The sequence below is a fragment of the Merops nubicus genome, unplaced genomic scaffold (genome assembly GCF_000691845.1).
Source record: "Merops nubicus isolate BGI_N331 unplaced genomic scaffold, ASM69184v1 scaffold7805, whole genome shotgun sequence".
NCBI classification, from domain to species: domain Eukaryota; kingdom Metazoa; phylum Chordata; class Aves; order Coraciiformes; family Meropidae; genus Merops; species Merops nubicus.
In genome coordinates this window covers 32,948-54,779 of record NW_008611555.1, presented here as the reverse complement: position 1 = coordinate 54,779, position 21,832 = coordinate 32,948, and the positions used below count along the sequence as shown (strand labels likewise).

The 21,832-nt window shown below is 44.3% G+C and overlaps 1 protein-coding gene across 1 annotated transcript in view; it reads left to right on the top strand.

Moving 5' to 3' along the window:
- IRF2 (interferon regulatory factor 2) overlaps nt 1-21,496 on the top strand; it is a 24,295-nt gene extending 2,799 nt beyond the window's left edge. Inside the window, exons 3-9 of the mRNA XM_008941245.1 lie at nt 4,117-4,216; nt 4,826-5,002; nt 6,756-6,802; nt 10,695-10,806; nt 14,238-14,402; nt 19,197-19,243; nt 20,654-21,496. Of these exons, the coding sequence (XP_008939493.1) occupies nt 4,117-4,216; nt 4,826-5,002; nt 6,756-6,802; nt 10,695-10,806; nt 14,238-14,402; nt 19,197-19,243; nt 20,654-20,965 (960 nt within the window). The 3' untranslated portion in view covers nt 20,966-21,496. The remainder of the gene's footprint in view (nt 1-4,116; nt 4,217-4,825; nt 5,003-6,755; nt 6,803-10,694; nt 10,807-14,237; nt 14,403-19,196; nt 19,244-20,653) is intronic.
- Nucleotides 21,497-21,832: the final 336 nt, after the last annotated feature.

Genomic DNA, 21,832 nt, shown 5'->3' with positions numbered 1-21,832 from the left:
CATTCCTGCCCAATCTTGAAATAATTTCTCTGCACTTAGAAGGGCACACTATTTCAGATTTGAGCATGTTACTCTTAAATATAACGTTGCTATCTGTTGCCACTTTCAGTATACCCCAGGAATGTACTTTCTTCCTTTTCTCTGCTGTGTGATGATGCTGCCACTGTGCTAAGGGCTTCATTATTGCAAGTTCAGCCCAGTAGCCCATAAAGGCAGTTACCAAGGCATGTCTTGTTTTTTAATGTTTGCAGCCGTCTGATCGTGTTGTTACAGCAGTTTCTGCCTTGTGCTTCTGGCATACACTGCTTGTGTGCAAGAGTTGGCAGGATATTTCATCCTTAGTTAGCATATTCTGTATTGACCCAGCCTTGTCTTACAAATATACTACAAGTATTTTTTTTTTTTTTTTATTTCTTCTAAAACTCTGGCTCTTGCTGGAATGAGGATACCAGGTTAAGTGGCCTGCCTTGACATTTATTAAACTGATTCCCCGCTTGTACCCTCTGCTTTGACATCATTCTGGGTTGCCTTTATAGTCCTCAACAAGCTAACTGCACTTCTGAGCATTTCTGTTTAAAAATGCTTGAACATTCATTCCAACAATGAGTCATTAAACCAAAAATATTTCTGTTTTTACTGTAAATCCTAACCATAAACAAAGCCATGCATGGAATCAATGATACAGTGTTATGTGTGTCACAGCCCATTCTGTACCCACAGAATTGAGTCTGGAGGCTGTAGGATTTGGGGATTTGTATATTCTAATCAGAGTTTGGCACAGGACAGTTCACAGTACAGAAAGAAGGTGGGTCAGATTAGCAAGAGAATGGCACCCGTGTGTGCACAGCTTTCAAGGAAATAAGATTTAAATGCTAAAGAAACAACTGCCATTCTGGGTTTGTAATTGGCCGTCTGTTCTTCGGGAATTTTTCCAGACCCTGAAAGGGATTAAACCTCTCGTGGTTAAAAATGACAAATCAGGTACAGCTGACTTACCTGATTTCTTCCTCTACTGTCAGTTGATCACATTATGCCTCCTGCTTTGTCTTCCCTTTCAGAACAGACGCCTCTCTGTAGAGCTTAAAAAATAAATACTGGTGTACCTCCCTTGTGAAAAATGTTATCTTGCTGAATGGGATGAAGGAGGAACGGAATTTCTTTACTTTCCCAGAGAGACAAAACTGGGAGATGTGAAGGAAGCTACATAGTTCAGTAGAGGGCAGAGGTGGTATGAGGAGGAGGGCAATTATGAGAGGTCAGTGTCCCTCTTGGATCTGGAAAAGGAAATTAGAGTGGAAACATTCAGAGTAGCTGTAACAGAAGTCGAGAGGCAACCTGCTGCTTTGGTGGATGCTTGGAGTGTTACCCTCCAGACAGATGCTACTATTTAAAATTTGTCCTATGTCTTTCTAGGTAGTATGTGATCTCGTGCTCATTCACCTGCTTGGAACATTTTGCAGTGCTAGGGTTGCAAGCATTTGATACTATTTTCCTCTCCCTGCCTATTTCTAAGACTATGACACCTTTTTCCTCATGATGTCCCCACTGGAGTTTGGTAGTAATTCCTTTTATGCTGCAAAAGTTGTGTGCTGTGCTTTTGACTTCAGGGGAGGCTACTTTTTTAATAGAAACTTAAGAGTTGTGTCCACACGTGTGTCCAGTGATGGAGTGCTGTACCAGACAGCACATGGTTTTCCAGGTCTGAGAGAAAGCACCAATGAGCCTTTTCCTATTAAGGTCACTATTAGGAACCATCAACTGAAAGAGGATATAGGTAAATAATTGACAATGTGTGAAATAAAAAAATAGTCTTTAAATAGAAAGGATCTAGGTAAACCAGAGCAGAACACACAACCACAATGTGTTGCTGTGATCAGCAATCTCGTGGGATTTCAGAGAAAACTAGATATTTGATAGTTGTTGAGAGCATCTGTAATTTCTATATAGCTATGTAAAATTATGTATCTATTATAAAATTATAATACATGTGGATGCTATGATTTTGCTATTTATATTATAATTTGCTCTAAGTCTGTATGCTTCAAGGCATTGGGATTGGGAAGATCTTTCTGTAGTGAACAGAAACACTGTAATGGATGCTTAGACTGCTGCTGAGAGTGTCCTGGCACCTTCTTTGAAACAGTGAGTACGGTTGATGGTGACAGGATGCTATCTATGGCAGGAGTCTTGCTCAGTCTGCTAGTTCCTATAGAATTTTTGGATTATCATAATGAATACAAAATCCATTTTATAACATCCATAGCATTTTGTTCAAACCTCTCCCTGTCACCAAGCATGAGAGGACTTTTTAATCTGGTCAGATCTTAAAGTTCTTGTTGATAGAAGTTGCTTTTTATGGAAGTATGATTTTTTTCCATGCTCATTATAGTCTATGGGAGAGTAAAGGCAAGGTAGCTTATTCTGGCTCTGATGACCACAGCAGTCCTGTGGACCACAGGATAGTGAGGTTGAGCCTTTCTTTAGACAAGCTTGGAGAAAGAGGAGAGCATCTCTGTAGGATTATTTAACTAGGAGAAGAGGAAGGAAGCAAAAGGCATGTGACAGTAGTGATGGGAATAGATGAAGAATGAGCGTGTGAGGGCTTGAAGAGGGAAGAAGAATGTGTTAAATCTGTTCTTTCACAAAATTAAAAAAAAGATGAAGCCAAGCGAGAAGGGAAGAATGAAATTACAAACAAGTGAATGTAAATGACAGAAAAGATTGTAGACGAATTGAAGGACAGTACAGAGCGCAGGCTCAGAAAAGATCACATGGAAAAGAAGGGAAATAAACCTAACCTTGACATCAGTGAAATATTAACCAGACAGACAGGGAAGAAAAGTGGCTGTTGGAGGAAGGGCAAAGGGCAGACGATTCAATTCACCTGACCACAGACATCTACAATGCAGTTGTTTAAATGAGAGCTGCCTGTCTAGAGTTGTTTGCAGTCAATGGAGAGAAATAGGCTCTTTTAGGGCTCAGCTGGTGTAGCTCAGGTGACCACCTCAGGAGGGGGGTGCATTTTGCCCTGGAAGTGGTTTTCTTTTCACAAACTGAAAAGTGGACCTACACCTGTAGTGGACAGTGTTTAAAGCGCGAGATGCCTCCATGGGAAGCCAAATAAGGTGTATTTTCTCCAAGAGGGGAGAAAAAACAACTGGAACAAATTCCTTTTGTATGGCTTTGCAGAAACAAGTGTGAAGGGTTCTGAAGCAGCCCCGTAGGTCACCATATAGGAATCAGTTCCTGTGTTGTATGACATAAAAGCCCATCTGTCCCAGAATCCATCTGGCCCAGTGTCTGGTGTGCTAAGTGCCTGTGGAAGGAGTTCAGGAAGCATGCTGTTCAAGCTCTGAAAGTGACTGGGCTCCCAGAGCTGAAGCTGCATCCCCAAACTTACCATCTTTAATAGTCACCAGTGTACTATCTTCCAGGAGTTTCTCTGATCCCTTTGGGAATTGGTTTGTCCTTCCACCACCCAAAATATGACACGGTTTGTCTACATGTTGTGTGTTAAAAAAGTAAATTTTAAAAAGCCTTCCTTTGGATTGCTTTAAATGCACTTCTCTTTGGCCTCAAGTCTCTGAACTAAAATTCATTCAACTGTCTTCAGTGCCACCCCTTCACATGGGGGTCTTGTATTTTTTATCTCCACTGGAGTGATGTCTACACTTGATACAGTCATACATTCATTTGCTAGTATTTTACTGGCTGAAGTCTAAATCCTTTGAATTTGCTCTGGTCCCATGGTTGTTTAGTTTCATATCTAATTTTTCTAATCCTAGAAGTGTCTGTGCTGCCAAAACTAGCCCTGGTTTGAATGTCTGGAAATGCGTAGTGCTGCGTGTTTCATCCCTGTGTCAGCCTGGAAAGCCGCCAGGCTCGCTGGCCCCGGAGGGGCTTCTGAGTACTTCATATACTTAGGGCTGTATTCTGCTTTCTGTATTTCTGCCAGTGGATATTTTCCTATTGAGTGTGGTGACAGCAGCACTGGGTTGGAAGGAAACAAAACACTCGGAGATGCTGGAACTGTACTTTTAAATAAATGACTTAAAATCATCAGAAGATCCCTGAAGTCAATCAGTGTTGGCATTTCCTGTTTGTTTTCTCTTCTAGGAGAAGAAGATTTTTCAGATTCCTTGGATGCATGCTGCAAGACATGGGTGGGATGTTGAAAAAGATGCTCCCTTATTTAGGAACTGGGCAATTCACACAGGTATTGGATCTCTCTTTCTGCAGGACAGATTTTCACACTGTTTTCACTTCTAAAGCTACATTTTCCTTCTTTCTTGTCTTTGCTTTCACTAACACAGAGAATGAATTTAAGTTTATAGATTTGTGGGAGGCTAAGTGCTTTTTCAAGGCCTGTGATACTTTCCTGCTTTACTGAAGTACCATAAGTCATTTGCATTGAGCAACAAAGTAAAATTTAATTGATTTAAAGGTTAACAAGATTAGGTTCAAAATTGTCAGGGGTAGAGCACACTCAGCACTTTGTAGACTCGGGCCCTTAGGCTTTTTATGCCTTTCTGTGGATTTGAGCCAGGCATAATAAAGGTAAATGCTATGCAAGCTTTTCCACATTGTTGTGGAGTCACATCTGATCTGCAGGGCCCTGGGTCTTCCTTGAGCAGAAGCTGTTCATCATGTGTTCTAGAAATGTGTGTGGGAGTGAGATGACAACGCTCCTCACAACCTCAGCTGTTGCTTGAATGCTTCTCATGGGAACAGAAGATGATACCTGGAAGTTAACCTACACTGTTGTCAATTCACCTTAGGTTTTCAGTTCCCCATCCACTGTGCCTGACTCTCTTTTCTTGCTTAGGAAAGTACCAGTCGGGAGTAGATAAACCCGATCCAAAGACATGGAAGGCAAACTTCCGTTGTGCTATGAACTCCCTGCCTGACATAGAAGAAGTGAAGGACAAAAGTATCAAGAAAGGAAACAATGCCTTCAGGGTGTACCGGATGTTGCCATTATCTGAAAGACCTTCGAAAAAAGGTAGAGGGGAGAGCTTGTCAACATGAAAATGGTGTTGGGGGCATGGCTGTTATTTTGGGGCCCACAACGTGTGCCAGTTCTACTTCTGCTGTGAAGCTGGATGGGTGTTTTTATCCAGATCTTCCCCAGAGATGTATGAAAAATGCGTTAAGAGTTGAATGTGTGAATTTTGAAAATTTGTATGAAAACTTCACTTAAGAGAACAAGCCTCCTGGAGAGGGGATCAACAAGATATGATACCCCCAAGCTGGTGATGTGTGTAAGTTGTGTTAGTTCTGTTAAAGCTGTTGGTGTTCTCTTCAGATGCTAGTCCTAGGTCTCCTTCATGGACGATGATTAGGGGGATATTAGAGATCAATGTGTTTAGCTCAGTAAGACTCATTCAGAATACAGTGGCAGACATTTTGGTATCTTCCTTCCAGCAAGGGCAGAAATAAACTGGCATTCTGTTGAACTGAGTGGAGCAGTACAACTCTCGCCTCAGAGCATTAAACTGTGAAAACACTTTGGTAGTTACATAGTTATGCTAGGCCATGAAAAACCAGCCACCACAGCATGATAATGGTGAAATGGAAAACTATGTTTGGATCCCCAAATTTAGGGATGAGATCTCCCACCTGCTGGGAGAGTACCTAACCACCAAGTCAATTTCATAAGTATTTGGTTTCTTATGGAGTAGAAACATTGGCTTCTTTATGGCTCATTGGCTTCCTTATGGCTTCATTACTGGTTTATGGAGCAGAACAATGGCTTCCTTAGTCCTCTGGTGTCTAGGAGTTTTGGACAAAAAGATAACCTGCAAACCAAATGTACAATGTTCCTCCAAAATCCAGTTCAATTCACCTGTAGCTCAGTCTACTATTTTCGTAAATCGAGAAGTGAACGGCACATCTTCAGTTTCAGGTTAGTGTGACTGGAAATTATGAACTCTGGCGTTTTTTGGGGAAGAATCTTACTGTGAAAGGGACATAAATCTGCAAAAAGTAGCACATCTGCTTTGAAATTGTTTCCAGTCTCTTCTCAGTGGTGTATTTTGTAGGTTCAGGCACATTTCCGTGAAGGGTGACCTGTCCCATTGTGGTACATTCCTTTCATAGCTCTAAGAACTAGAAAAGTTCATCATGAAAGCTGAGATTCTGGAGATGGGGGCTGTAGCAGGAGAGGATTCTGCAGCCAGTCCAGTAACTGTTAAACTCAGAGGTATTTTGGGCCCTTTATATATTCTCACATGCCCTTGCTACGTGATGCGTGGCTAAATTAATGTGTGAGTGAGAAAAAAAGAAACTGGCTGCAAACTTTTCTAATTCTCAGTGCTAGCTTGTAGTAGAGATGGGAGAAATTCCTGGGACGCGTCTGTGCAAACAGTGGAGTAGAGCTGAGCTTGCAGCAGCCAGTCTGACCTTCCATGTCAGGCTTTTGTCAGGTCAGAGCAGGAGGAGCAGCACTGGGGTCTGCCAAGGCACATGACATTTCAGGAGCATTATGTGCTGTGAGGGTTTCAGGATTCTCAAGTTTGATGTGATTGCATAAACAACTTTTGCACGAGTTATGGTTCATATTTGATAGTTGTTCAGGTTGCAACTACTTACAAAAATATTTGTTGAAGTTTATTGTGATCTTAAATCTATCTCCCTTTCCTAGAAGGTGCTGCCATTTTGAGGCATGTTTTGGGGCTGTTTCTTTCACACTGTATGTGTGAAGGGTAACTCTTGGCACACAGGACTTTTAAGAAATCTTCCTTTTGTTGTTGCAGGGAAAAAAACAAAGTCCGAGAAGGATGACAAATTCAAACAAATTAAGGTAGGAAGTGACTGTTTAATAGTGTGAGAGCTTGTGAAAACAATTGGTTGCAAATTTTTTTAATAGCTCCAATAGTATATTGTGGTGGATATTTGCAAATCTCTCATGCTTGTGGTTTGGTTAAGTAGCTAGAGTTACATGGGATATTTGGGTTTTTTTTTAAAAAACGTGGAGGCTGTTAGAGTCACGGCTGACATCATCAGCTGACAGAGCCCTTGTGTTACAGTGCCTGGAGGTTGGAAAACTGGCAGCTTTGGCAACACGTTTGCCTTTTGTTTGTGTAAGTAGAAATGCAGTAATTGTGGAAGGAATGCTTCCGAACAGCAGAGGTACCTTCTGGAGCAACTAACGCCTGTGCGTAAAGCATTGGAAATTAACTGTCGTCCAGGCAAGGGGAAGGGTTCTGTCAAAGCTACACCTTCTGCTTGTGTTCTGTCAGGTAGAGACCTCAACTGTAAAGCTCTTCGGTCACTGCTTGAGGTCTCTACTTGTTCAGGGCACGGGCCCAGGCAGATGTCAGCTTTCCCTACGGAGCATGGTGTTTCCCAGCTGTCGCGTTCCTGCTGCCTGCCTCTGCCGGGTGCTCAGTGTTACATACTGCCAGGATATGGTCCACCTGCAGGTTTTATTCAAAAAACAAAGCTCAGAGGTTTCAGATCTTCACCCTTCAGATAAGTTTGTGTTCTTGGGTTGCACATGGCAGCCATGTCTGCAGCAGAGAGGCAGCTCGGTCCCCTGCTGCTCACTTGTGAAGGGCTTTGCCACCCATGCCTGGGCACAAGTTCTGCACCCGCTGGCCAGAAGATGCTCTGGGCCAAGTGAAGTCAGAGGCCAGGGAAAACTCCTCCACTGAATTCAAGTTTGGAAGGCAGATGCTGTCTTGGCAGTTGTGACTTGTGGAGTTGCGTGTCAGAATACTGTGATTTTTAAATTGTCTTAAAGGAATCACTTTTTAACCATCCTATCTGGATTACTCGGCCATGTATCTGCTATAACATGGCTTTGACAGTAACCTGTGTTCAGGGGGAACCAGTAGACTTTGATCATAGCAGAGCATGTGATGCCTGCCAAAGCTGGCAGCAGCACTTTGCTGTTCTCCTTCTTTGTAATCTTTCTTTCAGTCAAAATTTTAAATGCCTGTAAAGCAGGAGAGGTGCTTGAACAATCTCATCCTCTTCATTAAGATTAATCTCACGAGCAGTTGTTGCTGAGGGAGGCCCAATGGTGCATGGCAGGTTGATACACGTGGCATTTTGCCTGGGGGTAGGTGCTGGTGGGGCAATGCTCGCAGCTTTTGGGAGCACTTTGCTGAAGCTTGGTTGCCCTGAGCTGCACAGAAGAGTTAAGCCAGGTGACACAGGAGCAGCGAGCTGCTGGCTGTGCCTCCAACACATAAAAATACCAGCAAGCATGCAGCTCACCAGCCACCAACTGTGGTATGGCCACATAGCTCTTCTAGGCTTTGAGTTTGGGCCAGGTAGTGCTCCTGTCTGTTCCCCCTTTTTCTGACAAACACGTATGCAAGCTGGCCTCCAGATATGCTTGGATTTTAAAATAGATCTTCCTTCCACACTCAGTAACTGTTAGATTTTGAAGACTATAATAGTGGAGAAGGGTAGTGGATGAATGAATGCAAATTCATGTTTCTGAGCAGTGAAAGCTGCTTATAACTGCTTTGATGGGTGATGTGAATTCCTGAACCTTGCAGTCACCCTGAAAACTTCTCTGATGGCAGTGAGTGGGAGACAGCTCCACAGTCTGCCTCGTAACTGCAGTGGGGTAATACCAGCAAGAGAGAAGCTGATTATCTGAGTGCAGGTTTATGAAGGCACTTCAGCATAGCAAGACTTTCACATTGAGCTTCCCCCTGTTGCCACTGCTAGACCCTCTGGGCACCCACAGGAACCACTGGTGGGGATGAAGTGCCCTGCTAGACCTGGCTGAGCTTGAGCAGGGTGCTCAGGGCACTCACTGCTTGTCCCTGTAGATGTGAGAGACTGCCCTTTACCAAATCCCTGCTCCATGTCAGGCAAGGGGGGCTTTGAGCAGGTCTCCCACCTTGCAGATATGTCTCCTACCACCGGCCTTTTGGGCAAACGGTGCCTAAACCCCATTAGAAAATGAATTCTCAGCAATGGGAAGAAGCCCTAAGTGTCTGAGTAGTCCAGATAAAAACAGACTCTCTCCTAGACTGAACTGCCTGCCTGGGGCTTAATTTCTACTTTGTCATAGATTCTTTTGACTATGCGGGCAGCTCCCCATTGAGATGTTTTTTAAACTATTATTTTTTAAAATTTTAAGTGACACTTGCCCCCATGTATTTAGCTTAGGCTAGATGTCTGGCCACTGAAAATTTAGGTGACTTAGCACCAACTGTGCCAGTGTCCAAGTTCCTTTGGATTCTGTCATCTGAATTCCAAGGTGCGTATTTGTTTCTGCAGCTCAAAAGTGGCTACTGAATAAAATTGTCTGTAACCAAGCCTCAGTAAAGCTGCACAAGGTGCTGCATGGGCAGCGTTCCATGGGGGCTGGTGAGCTTGCTGGGACATTACAAAACACCAGGGGCTCAGGTCTCCAGTGTGCAAACCTAACCTGTTTCTGCAGTTGTGATCCTCAGTGACTCAAGAGCAGCTAATTTTGTCTCTGCAGGTCTTTGACCTGTGGATCAACATGACCAGTGCAGCTCGTCAAAGACCGAGTTGCCATTCACACTAACTGTACACCCTTCTGATGTGCAGAGGGGCCTTGGAACAGGGTGCATGTTTGCCTCACTTAATGGCTGTGAAAGTGCAGACCTGTGCCAGAGTGGCAGCTCTTTTGAATGGATCACAATTGCAGCAGGTGGCATCCAGGAAGGACCTGACACACTGTCCCTGGTTTTCTGTCCCCGTGGTAACAGTTCACACAGTTAATAATCTGAAAGGCTGGCACCACAAGTGTTGAGGCTCACCTTTGTCCTGCTCTTGCTGAAAGGCTTTAGAGCAGTGAAAATGAGCATGGCATGGCACTAGATACAACTCTGCACCCCTCTGCAGGTGTCTCTGGGTCAGCAGCAAGGTAGAACATCCCTCACAGGGCTGTCATGGCCAGGTCACAGTAAGAGCAGAAGACTAGAAAAGTTAGATTTTGTAACTGATAACTCCATAAAGCCAATACCAGTGTGGAAGCTGAACCTGTAGGTAATCCTTTAAATGTGTTCATAGCTTTTTAAAGAAATTCTGAGTTTATGGAATTAAACTTTTTGGTGTCTGCTCTGAGGGGAGATTAATCTAAAGATTCCCACTTGAGTGTACCAAACCTACAGAGATGCAGCTTGTGGGAAGCTCAGTCTGTGTGGAACAGGTGGTGTTTTCCCAATGTTATTGCCCTGTGGTAATGTTTATGATGTGATCTAAAAGGCTATATTTAGTGTAAACAGTTTGGTTTGCTTTCAGGCTTGCTACAGAGGAAAATTAAGTCTAGAATTTAGTAATTGCTGTACAGAAGTTAAGGCTTCCTTTCAGAGAGTGCTAAGAGATACAGTGTGTTTGGAAGGAAATGAGGATGAATATTAAATAGAGCACCGTTTTAAAGCAATGTTTCTTCCTTGTTTGTTCCAAATGTTAATCTCTTGTAGTAAATAGCACACTAATTTCTTGCTCTCTGAAGGCTTACTCTAAATCTGAAAATTAAAAATAGCTGTAATTTCAAAGCAGAAGATTTGGAAATTAAGTACTCTCTGGCTTCTCTGAGAACCAAAATATTCATTCTAAGATTGCATCTAGCAGAGAGCAGGGAGTGTATGGCAGGGAGAAGCAATACGATTTATTACTGCTTCAGAACAAAGAGATGAACTGAGTCCAAGCTCCTAAAATAAATCAAACCTGACCCAACTGTACTGTTTTCATTCTAGCAAGAGCCAGTTGAATCATCTTTTGGGATTAATGGTCTAAGTGATGTCACTTCTGACTATTTCCTGTCCTCCACTATAAAAAATGAAGTTGACAGTACAGTGAACTTTGTAGGTAAGTACTGCTGTGGGTTTTTGTATATGCTAAGCATACAGGTGACTTCAGAACCCCTTTTGACTCTGCCAAACTCAGCTTTCCATCAGCATTTTGCACTTTGGAGAATGCCACGGTTGAAATCAGGTTAGCCCATTTTTCACTAGCCCAAGCCACACGAGGTCCTGGTTGCATGTCAGCCCCATCACCTTGCAGAGACAGCAGGCAGCACTGTGGTGCTTCCTCTGAAGAAAACACTTACAGACATGCTTGGGTGGCTTTTCCTGACATGAATTTAACTCCACAGGTAGTCCTCAGCTATGAGGAGGCTGTAGCCACTGTCACATGGGAGTTAATCTGCAGTCAGATGGTTTCCCATTGCTCAAAGTAGAGGTTTGCATAGGATAGTGTTTTATTTGAGCATTTAAACCTGCAAACAAAATGGAGGCTCATCTCTCTTTTTACTGACACCTCAGTAGCAGAGTTAGTTCTTAACATCACTGAGCTAACAACGAGGATCAGCAAAGGCTGCATTTAGAAACTGGTACATTAGGAATTAGCTGTCATCTCAACATGGGAATAGTTGGTTCTTGGTACAATAATTGGGCTGTTTTTTGACAGCTCTTTTTTGGCTGAGGTTGTCACTGCAGTGAGGGCTCCTAGAAATGTGACCCATATACCATTTTGTCTAGAATTCCACTTCTACATATGATGAAAGTGTTTGAAAGATATGTTAGTCTTCTGCTTGGAGTGATGGCAGAAATCATGTGCAGTGACTATTTTTGATACCCATTTCTTAGGTCGCAGGGCTTTGCATAATCATTCCCCACAAGTACTTCTGTGGCCAAGGAGTTTGTGAGTAGTTTTCCTCTCTTTATGGCAGTTCGTTTAATCAGCTGTTGCTTTGCAAGAGTGTTAGAACATTGTTGTTCCTCCTGTTAGAGGGGTTTATAACTTGAAGGAATAGCACTGTAGTCCTGCTAACGCTTCCTACTTACTGACTGACTCATAAAAAATTCTGGAACACCCCACAGCCAATATGCAGTCCCAGGGAAGAAACTTGATACACTTCTGCTTTATTTTCCAGTTTTCAAGTCAGTCAGAGATCAATTAACAGCAGTCCCAGTGTTCCCCAAAATCCACTAACATCAGCAAGAGTAATTTTGCTGCACACAGAGTTTTCTACAGTACAGTGTATCCTGAACTCCTGTTTGATTCTATGATGAGATGAAAGCATGTTGCACATTGGAAGATCTCAGTAATTTACAGGACAGGACCGGTAGTGGCATCAACATCTAAGAACAGTCAAAGGTCTGTTGTGGAAACCAAGCAAGAGCTTTGGAGGAACAGAACTGAATTTGCACCTAATGGGCTTTTGTTTTTCTCTGGAGTCACGGAATCCATTTTCGCGTAGGCCAGCAAGGCTTGGGTGGGTAAACTGCCATCCAGTGTTGTTTAAGGAATGGCTTGGGAAGTGTGCTGCTTGTCCAGACCAGAGAGAGAAGTCCTTATTTAGCAGGTTTTTGATGTAAATGGGGAAAAGGGTAAAATAGATCTGTTCTGCAGAAAGGGAAGTCAGCTTGGGGGGAGGAAAGACAAACAACACCTGTGGTGTTTCTGACATGTGTGGAGCTCACAGGAAAGTTGTGGCATATTGCCCAAGCAAGCCGTCATTTTTGCTGTGTAAATTATCTCTTGGGGTGGGTAAGAATTTGTCTGGTATTGAGGAGAAAGATAAAACAGTGCAGATGGCCTGCTCAGACCCTGGCAGGGTTGCACAATGTTGGTTTCTCTCAGATAAAAACTCCGTGTGTGTGCTCTTGCCCACCGCACCCCACTCAAAAAAAAGCTGATTGTTTCAGAACAAGGAAGGGTGAAACACAATGGAAATGAAATACCTGGAACAAAATCCTAGCAATTGTAGTGATGCAACTTTAAAAAGACTACCCACGATGTATGTAATTTTCTTTATGCTGGAGTTATTTAATAAAATACACATCCAGGTTTGAGGGGTTTTCCAGTGATTACCTGGCACTTCACAAAGCAAAATGATATTGGCAGCTTCTCCCTGGGAGAAGACCTGTCACTTTTACAAAAAGTCGTGTTCTAGCCTTGTCTAAAGATAGAAGGGAAGAATGAATTGTTTGTATTTACATGTGCATTCATGTATATTTATGTTAGTTCAGTCAGGAATAGATGCTAACTTTTGTCTTTTTTGAAACGAATAATTAGAATACTTAGATGACTTTAACAGAAGAATTTCAAGATCCACTTGAGGCTTCATTGCCTACATGATTTTCCCATCATGAGTCTAGGAAAAAAAGCACTGTCTGAATTCCTAACAACACAGCACCCTGTTTGTACAGAATTTGTCTGTATGAAGATTTTCTTTTGAAGGTTTATGTTCCAGTAAAAGAATATCTATAGTCCTTCCCTTTCTCTTGGACAACTGTGGATTCAGGTTACCCTTCTTCTTTGTAGCTCTATCCCTGCTAGTGGCTTTCAGCTCAGTGCTGAATTAATGCAGTTGTCATGTGTTCATACTGCTGGGATTGACAGGGGAGTTGTACAAGACAGAGGAGATTGTCTCAAGCAGCTTCAGAGAACTGAGATTCTGGCTTTCGCCATACTTTTGCTTTGCTCAGTAACTTGGTACCTCCGTTTATTCCCCTGTTTCAAAAGAGTGTTGTGTAGTACAGCTAGTGTCTGCAAAGCATTTCAGGACATTGGATGTTAAATATCACATAGCTGGGGGAATAGGAAACCCCTCTGTTAATAACTAGTCAGACTGTAGCATCCTGTCACAGACCTTGGGGATTACAGACTACAGGTACGACTGTGGTTTTCTACATACCACCAATGGCATTGCAAGTGTCACTAAGAGTGAGCATTTATCTGGAGGAGGAGTTTTTCACAGATTCACGTCATGTATAAATCAAGAGTCCCACCATGTTTTACATGACCATGTGGCTGTTCTTTTGCATGCTAGTTCTGGTCTTCTGGTGCATAATTTGCATGAGAGCATCCAGAGGCCAGGGGATGTTGGCAGCTTTCTGGGCAAGGATACTTTCCCAGGTTAGGAGAGATTGCTGTCATCTCTGTGTCCTGGTGGGACCATGTTTCTTGCTGGAGGAGGAGTATGGCTATGGTCTTCCTTGGGAAAGCCTCTGGACAGCTGGTGTGTCAGGGAGGGCTCAAGGATGTTATGTGTGAGAGCCAGGAGAGAGTTAGGCATTTTCAGTTGTCATAAGTGGGGGGAAAAATGTGTCTGAAATAAATCACCCAGGTTTCCTTTAGAAGGCCCATTGAAAGCAGGTGGTGGGCATGGAGGAAAGTGCTGAAATGGTATTGAAGACTCACTCAAATATCAGGCAGGCCTCATGGACAGGCTCTTAGAGTTCCATGGGAGTCAAGGTGTTATGAGTAATCAGTATTTTATTTCTGACCCCAAGTTGTAGGACAGCCACACCTTGATGGCAGCAGCGAGGAGCAGGTGATAGTTGCCAATCCTCCTGATGTTTGCCAGGTAGTGGAGGTGACAACAGAAAGCGATGAACAGCCCCTCAGCATGAGCCAGCTGTACCCCCTACAGATCTCCCCTGTCTCGTCCTATGCAGGTAAGTATCCTGGCCTTTCTTTACACTCTGTTTTTGGAAATGTTTGGAAGACACTGGGGGAAAGGGGGCTTTTTCCAGGGTAGCTGGCAAATGTACAGAAATGTTTCTTCAGCTGTCTTCTGCATTTTTAATGATAGTCAAAGCCTCACAGTCTCATTTCACCTTGGGAAACAACTCAGCAGATCTAGGGCTGGAAATGGAAGCTGCAGATTTTAGCCTGTGACTGATGGAAAAAGATGTAATGCAGAGAGGTCTCTTCATCTTTTATTAGAGGGGCGTTTTCAGTGGTACAAATGATATGCTGCAAATACAGTGTGTCCCTCTTGCCCCCTGACTTACTACAGATTAAGGGTCCTCTTGTCCTCTCTGCTGTGTTTCCTCAGTGGCTAGCACAGTGGGCACAGGGTGCCAAGGGCTGCACTGGTGGTATATAGTGCAGGCGTGGAGCTGAGGGCCCCTGGGGATCCCTGGTGGATCTGTCTTGGTACGAATAGTCTGCAGAGGAGAACAGCCACGTAGCACCTGGTGACAAGTGCTCCTGCAAGCAGCAGAGCTTTGGACATCTGTCTCCCAACGTCTGTCTCCCATCTGGATTCTCTGATACCTAAGAAGGGGTGAGATAACAAGGTTTCTCCCAAGTCAGAGTGCTAATGGTTTCTCTTTTATGCTCTGGCCTCTTATTTTCATAAAACTGGTAGGAAGTTAAGAGTCTTTGGCACTCGTTTATCCCTTATCCAAGTCTGACAGTGTGTTCAGAAGTTGTTAGCAGAGGACAGATGCAAATTCACGTGTGGATGTGCTATATCGAGTCCCTGCACTCCTGTAAGCCTCATTTCTGTAGGAAGGAGGGCAAAGCCATGTTTGAAAGTAGAAGTTTCAGATCCAACATGTCCTTCACTTTTTAAGTCTCAGGAGACTGGGTAGAAACACATCTTTTTAGGCAAACTGAAGTATTGATTGTTCCCCATGCAATTTATTATTTTACAGATGGTTTTACCTTTGACTCATTAGGTTGAAATTACTTCCAGACACATTTTTATAAATTATATATTTAGTAATTTTTATCTTTGGGACTGAGTGAATAGCATGGTGGTCTTTTGAATAGCCTCCAATGTTAGTCTTGCACATGTTGATAAACGATTATGCTTCTCAGTGTGTTTAGTCTGTAATGGCCAAAGCATTTAGAAGGGCTTTGCAGAGCGTAAGGCAGGGGGATGAGGGCGCTTTAACTTATTAGCAGTGGGGAGGTGAGGCCTGTGAAACTTTTGTCCTCTTTCCAAATGCTGCTTGCAAAACTTTTCCTATCTATGTGGACAGGACGATGATGAATTCTTTCAACCTCAGCTACAGGATCTAAGTTCTTGGAATGCAAGCAAAAGTCACTGTCTTTGTCTGGAGGTCATGGTGGTTGCTTGGCCTGGGACTGTGACATGACAAAGTCAAGAGCTACCTTCCCTAAAGTCAATGCAAAAAGCCTGCATGAGGAAAAGGAAGCATGACTGATGTATTTCTGCTGTCCCCTTATGTTGTCTTAGTATCCTGGTGGCCTTCAGCTGTCCTAACTTATACCAGGGCCTGGTAGCCCATAGCTCAGATGACAATTTCATGCCACTGATATGGTTTTGACTATATCTTGAGGCATCTCTTGTTGGTTCTGGTTACTTTAGCTAGAGGCCAGTAAGAAGTGGAGTACTGCAAGGTTCTGTCCAGGGACAAGTCCTGTTTAATACATCAATGAGCAGAAGAGGTATTGGGGTACATCCTTGCAAAGTTTACAGGTGACACCAAATAGGGAAACCAGTCAATGTACTTGAGGGTAGGGCAACCATCCAGAGAGGCCTGGAGATACTGTAGGAATGGCCCAGCAGAAACCTTATGAAATTCAGTGAGGACAGATGCCAAGTGCTGTGCCTGGGAAGGAGGAGCTCTTTGCAGGGATAGAGTCTGGGGCTGATGGCATAGGGAGCAGCTCTGCAGAAAGGCGTGTGGGCAGTGAGCTGAATGTGAGACAGCAGAGAACTATGCCCACAGAGAAAGCCACCAGCTTTCAGGAGCATGGCCAGCAGATCTAGGGGATTGATTATCCCCCTCTATTCAGTGCTAGTTACACTGCTTCTGGAGTACTAGGTCCAGTTTTGAGCCCCCTGGTCCAAGAAAGATACAAACAAATGGGACCAAGTGCAGGTGAGGGATACCAGAATAAACAAGGACTGGAGTACTCACTCTTTGAGGAGATACTGAGGGACTAGTGCTTGTTCAGCCTGGAGAAGAAATGGTTTTGAGGACCTCATAGAAGCCTGCCTCTACCTGCAGGTTTGTTATTAGGAAGGCAGAGCCAGACTCTTCACAGTGGTTTGTGCTGGGAGGATGAGAAACAGCAGGCATAAATTGAAACGAGAACTTGGTCCAGCTAGATGTAAGAAAAGCACCACCTTTTCCACCACAAGGACAGCCAGGCAATGGAGCAGGATGCCAAGAAAGATTGTGCAGCCTCCATCCTCCGAGGTTTTCAAGACCTGACGGGATAAGGTCCCGAACAACCTGATCCAGTCCTGTAGCTGGCCTTGCTTTGAGCAAGAGGCTGGACTATAGACCTCTTGAGGTCCCTTCCAGCCTGAATTATTCTCTGAACCTCTTTTTTAAAACCACGCATTTGCTCGTGAGGCAGGAGTGAGGACAGAAGCCTGTGGTTTGTTAGAACCCTGAAACTTGTAGGACACTCTTGTGACTGTTTCTGGTTTTGCCTTTCTCTACACAAACCTGTACAGTAGAACCACAAAAGCCCTGGCCTTTGCTCATGTTTTTGCTGGGAAGAGCTGCCTGCTCTGTGAGGTACTACCACTGAATGGTGGGAAGGAGTATGCCCATAAGAGCTGTGCAGGGACAGTTAGTTTAGCTCTTCTCAAACAACAACAACAAAAAAGTAATCTGAGGTATCAGCTGTCCTACAAAAATCTCTTTTATTTCAAAAACACCTCCAGTTCCTTTCTGAGGTTATTCAGGCAAATGATATGAGTGGCCTTTGTGAGTTTTCTCATATTTCCATTGACATCTATGAAATCAATTTTTTTTAGTACCAGCAGTGTTGCCAGTCTCCTCTTATGTTAGACACTGATTGAAATAACCTTCTTGATTGGAATAACCTCTCTAAGTTTCCATGCCCGAGTGGCTAGTTTCCCTGGCCTTGCTAACTATAGTGCTATTGCTTGCTCAGCATTTTGTTATGTATAAACACCAAGGATGGATTCCTTTTCGGCTGCATCACTCTTTTTTTGTTGCCACATGTTTCTTCATGTCAAGGAATATCTGTTTCTTGTCTCTGTGTGAATTTCTGCTATTGATTCTATCTGCAGGGCCGTTTCTCCTTTGCACAGATAAATTTGTGCCTCCCCCCTCCCCAGGATGGCTTGATTAGCCCACCTAATCACACTGGCACACCCCTCTCTGCCTGGGCCGGTGGGTGAGAAGCCATGCAGAGTGGTAACTCCACAGGGCCTCAGCTGGGTGTCCTGTCTGAGGCTGCTCAGGAGTGGAGATGGGCGTAGGGTGGCGCTGGCTCTGGGGGTCGTAGTCTGAAGCAGCTGAGCTGTCTGATTCCTTGCTTCAGAAGGACTGGGTAGTTTAGGTCCTGGAGTGTAAAAGAGCTGGTCAGACTATGGGTTTACAGCCTCTGCCTAAACCTAATGCTTAGCCAAGCCTCAGGAGAAGGGCAAGGTGCTGCCAGTCTCTGAAGACGCACAGGGGTACGACCGGGCGGCACAGTCCGTGCACCTTTGGCACTAATGTTGTGTCCAGTGCCGAGCACGAGGCCGCTCTCTGGGCAGGCAGGATCGTAGCTCCAGGTCGCAGGGGTGGAAGGGCTGTACAAAGCAATCCGTGTGGGTTAAAATGCACAACACGAAGCAGAGAGGGGAAACTGTGACTTGAGAGCTCCCTTGCCTGCTACTGTAACTCAATATTCCTCCAATCGTGTAATTTCTGTGTTCCCATTGGCTCAGGGCATGGATGAGCCCTATCTGCTCAGCCCCGGGGGTGGGGTGGGGAAAGACCCCTTCCAAATGCTATTGGTAGCCTGGAGAGCTGTGCTGGACCTGCACCCCTGTGTTTGTACTCTGGCTGAAGTGATGAGGGTGAGGGAGTCCTTGTGCGGTGGGGGAAGGTGATGAGGCTGGAGATAACAGCATTTCTGTTTGCTTGAGCAGTGGGTAAAAGGTTAAGAAATAAGCTGGGGGGAGCTAGGCAAGGGTGGCAAAAGCAAAAGGAGAGCAAAGTATAACAACTACTGTTACGCCAGAAGTGACAACAAGCCCTTGAGGCAGGAGGCTGAGATAACAGTTCATGAAGCAAAACACACTTATCTGCTCTGAGGTGGAGTCATTGCTCATTTTGCAGGGAGATAAAAGTAATAAGCATTTGGACAGAACTTTGCTCTTTGCCAGGCCTGGAGCTGCCAAGAGAGGGTGAGGGAGAGGGGTCATCCCCTACTTGCGAGAGGCTCTTTCCTCTGTCCAGAAAGCAAAATGTACTTCTTTCCTCTTTGTTGCTGTGTTCTCCGGGGTATAGCTGTGTTCCCTGTGATAACCTTGTGCATTTACCCTGGCTGTTCAATGTGGCTGTGTTATCTAGCCCTTGGAATGCTATTGCTGTGGCAGGGGTCCATGTGTCTCTGTTTTCTGGTTGTTTGTCTGGACTCTGCTTCCATTTGTTGGAAGTCGATCAGGCCTCTTGAACGGGATTTTGCTACTTTAGATAGGATAGCTTGAGTTTCATTTTTGTTTCTGTTTTGTTTGCCAGAAAGTGAAACGACCGACAGTGTTCCAAGCGATGAAGAAAATGCAGAGGTAAGTGTTTTCTGGATTTTTAGCACTTTGGATCAAGGTCTCAAGAACAATGTCTGAGGTATTCTTCTCCAGTCTCCATTTGCTACTCTGTCTACCAGTGGAATATTCCTTTTAGTAATAGCTGGGGAAGAAAAACAAACCAGGAAGGTTCAAGGGAGACAGACATTTGGATGATTGTTGCAGGATAGATATTTCTGTAAGTTCTTTTCTCCTCGTCTGTTCAAACTACAAGTAGATTAATTAGAATAAAATGTCCTGGAGAGACATCAGCAGTACCAGCTGGGTTGTTAATGTGATGCATTGACATTGCTGGGTAGTGAGTATTTTATCTTGGCTGAAAGCATGCTCACTTTGTTTTCCTTAAGTGGCACCTGAACTCATACAATTGAAGGAAATGCTTACACATATGATAGAAATGCAACTTGAATGTTTGAGGTAGGTGAGGCAAAAAGCTTTCCTGGCCAGTCAGCTGGGTATTGCTGGGTGAAATGAATCCGTGGAGAAAATACCCACCTCCTAACTGTTTCCTGAGCTGTACCTATGCAAAACCAGCACCCGCCTTTTCTTTTGGGGTTGCCATCAAGTGACCAGACCTACCAGTCTCCATGAGTACTTAAGAGGCCAGGGGAAGCTCTCTGGGAGCACTTAGATGCCCTACACTCCAGCTGCATTTTTGCAGAAGGCCTCTTGCAAATCCCTCTGCTGCTGTGCCCTCCAGAAAGCCCTCTGAGTCCTCCTTGGAGGACTGCAGGTTGTGCTGCTGTATCACGGCACAGCTGACCCTCTTGGTTTTGTCTCTTGTGCCTTGGTTAGGGTGGAGCCTGTACGTGGGCTGCCAGCGACAACTCCCCAGACCTCCTCTGACAGAACATGCCATTGTGGCATGGGTGATGGGGAAAGGACTGGATGCCATCTTTCCTTGGTGAACCTCCTCCCTCTGATGAGCGGCACACCATCAAGTGACAGTGGTTTTCCCAGCAGCCTCACCTGTGTTGACAGTTTGGGTGGTGCTGTTTGAGGGGTCTCGGGTCTCTGTGCATCCTTGTTGGGAGGAGGATGCTCTCTTTGGTATTGGGGAAGACACTTCCATTTGGCGCTCTGAGTGTTTGGCTGTGTGTCCATTTTTGTCTCCAGCATACTGGGAATAAGGCCTTTATTTTCTGTCAGAATTGTGGGCAGAGCCTCCTGAGTACTAGAGAGCCACCAAGGTTTAGGCACATGGCTTCAGAAAGAGAGAAGTGGCTGAGAGCAAAGGCATCCAAAGTCAGCAGCTAAAGGTTTGGGCTTTTAGAGATGGGGTGATTCCTGTGCAATTTGTGGATGTTTCTGCCTTCATTTTGTTAGTCAAAGCACTTTGCAGTCACATTCACTCATAGAGCCTTGCCTCCTTTGTCCCCCCCTCTTTTCTAGGGACGAGTTCACTGGCAGAAGAAAAACATTGAAGGCAAACAGTATCTCAGCAATCTGGGAATGAGGAACACTTCTCATATGCTTCCCAGCATGGCAACTTTTGTAGCCAACAAGCCTGACCTCCAAGTCACCATCAAAGAAGAAAGCTGCCCACTGCCTTACAACAGCTCCTGGCCCCCTTTCCCGGACATCCCTCTGCCACAAGTAGTGTCCACAGCCTCCACGAGCAGCAGCCGGCCAGACCGCGAGACACGGGCCAGTGTCATCAAGAAAACATCAGACATCACCCAGTCGAGAGTCAAGAGCTGCTAAGCCTTTGACAGTGTGGTTTTTTAGCTTTGTTTTGTTTGGTTTTGTATTTTACATTTCTCTAGGAGAGGTTCATCCCTTGACGCACACGAGACAAATCTAAGGTAAAACCTTGGCAATATGAAACGTTGCTGTGTCCGACTCCGGCGGCGGAGTGGTTTTAACTCAGGACTCCTGTCACCAGTAAGTACACCTGAACCCAGGCAGGTCTCCAAGGTTGCTGTGGAGGCAGATGACCCAAGAACTCTGGCCCACTCGCAGGTTCCACTGTTTCATAAGAGGACCAACCGACCACAAGGGAAGTGGTGCTGCTGTGCTTCTTGCTGTCAAGGCTGTGATGGAACTGAAAGCCTCCGAATGGAAGAGAAAATGTGAACTAGCTGGAATATTTTTAAATAAAGAGAAATCTATTGTGAATATTGTACATAGTGCAGTACTAGCAACGTTGCAGTCTGCTTCTGCACCTTATTAAGAAAGCACTTACGAAAGGCCTTTTATTACCTTGCTCTACTTAATGGCACATTGAAGGTCCCTCCCCACCTGTATTCTTTTCCAAGGCTATTCTTGCTCTAAAGTGTCTTTGGACTCTACTGTCTAAAGACTCTAAAGTGTCTTTAAAGAATAGAGGAAAAGAAAGGAAGTTAAAACTTCCATATGGATTTCATACATTTTAAGACTGCTTTTCTCATGTTTGTTTCTAATCTGCTATGCTTGAATGCCGCGTGGTACAATAGGGAAAAAAAAAGAAACCTATTACAGAGATATTATGCAAATTCCCAGATTTAAGAAAAAAGAAGAAGAAAAATACTCTAATTCTAACCAGAGCAAGCTTTTTTATTTTTTATACAGGGGAATATTTTATTCAAAGTA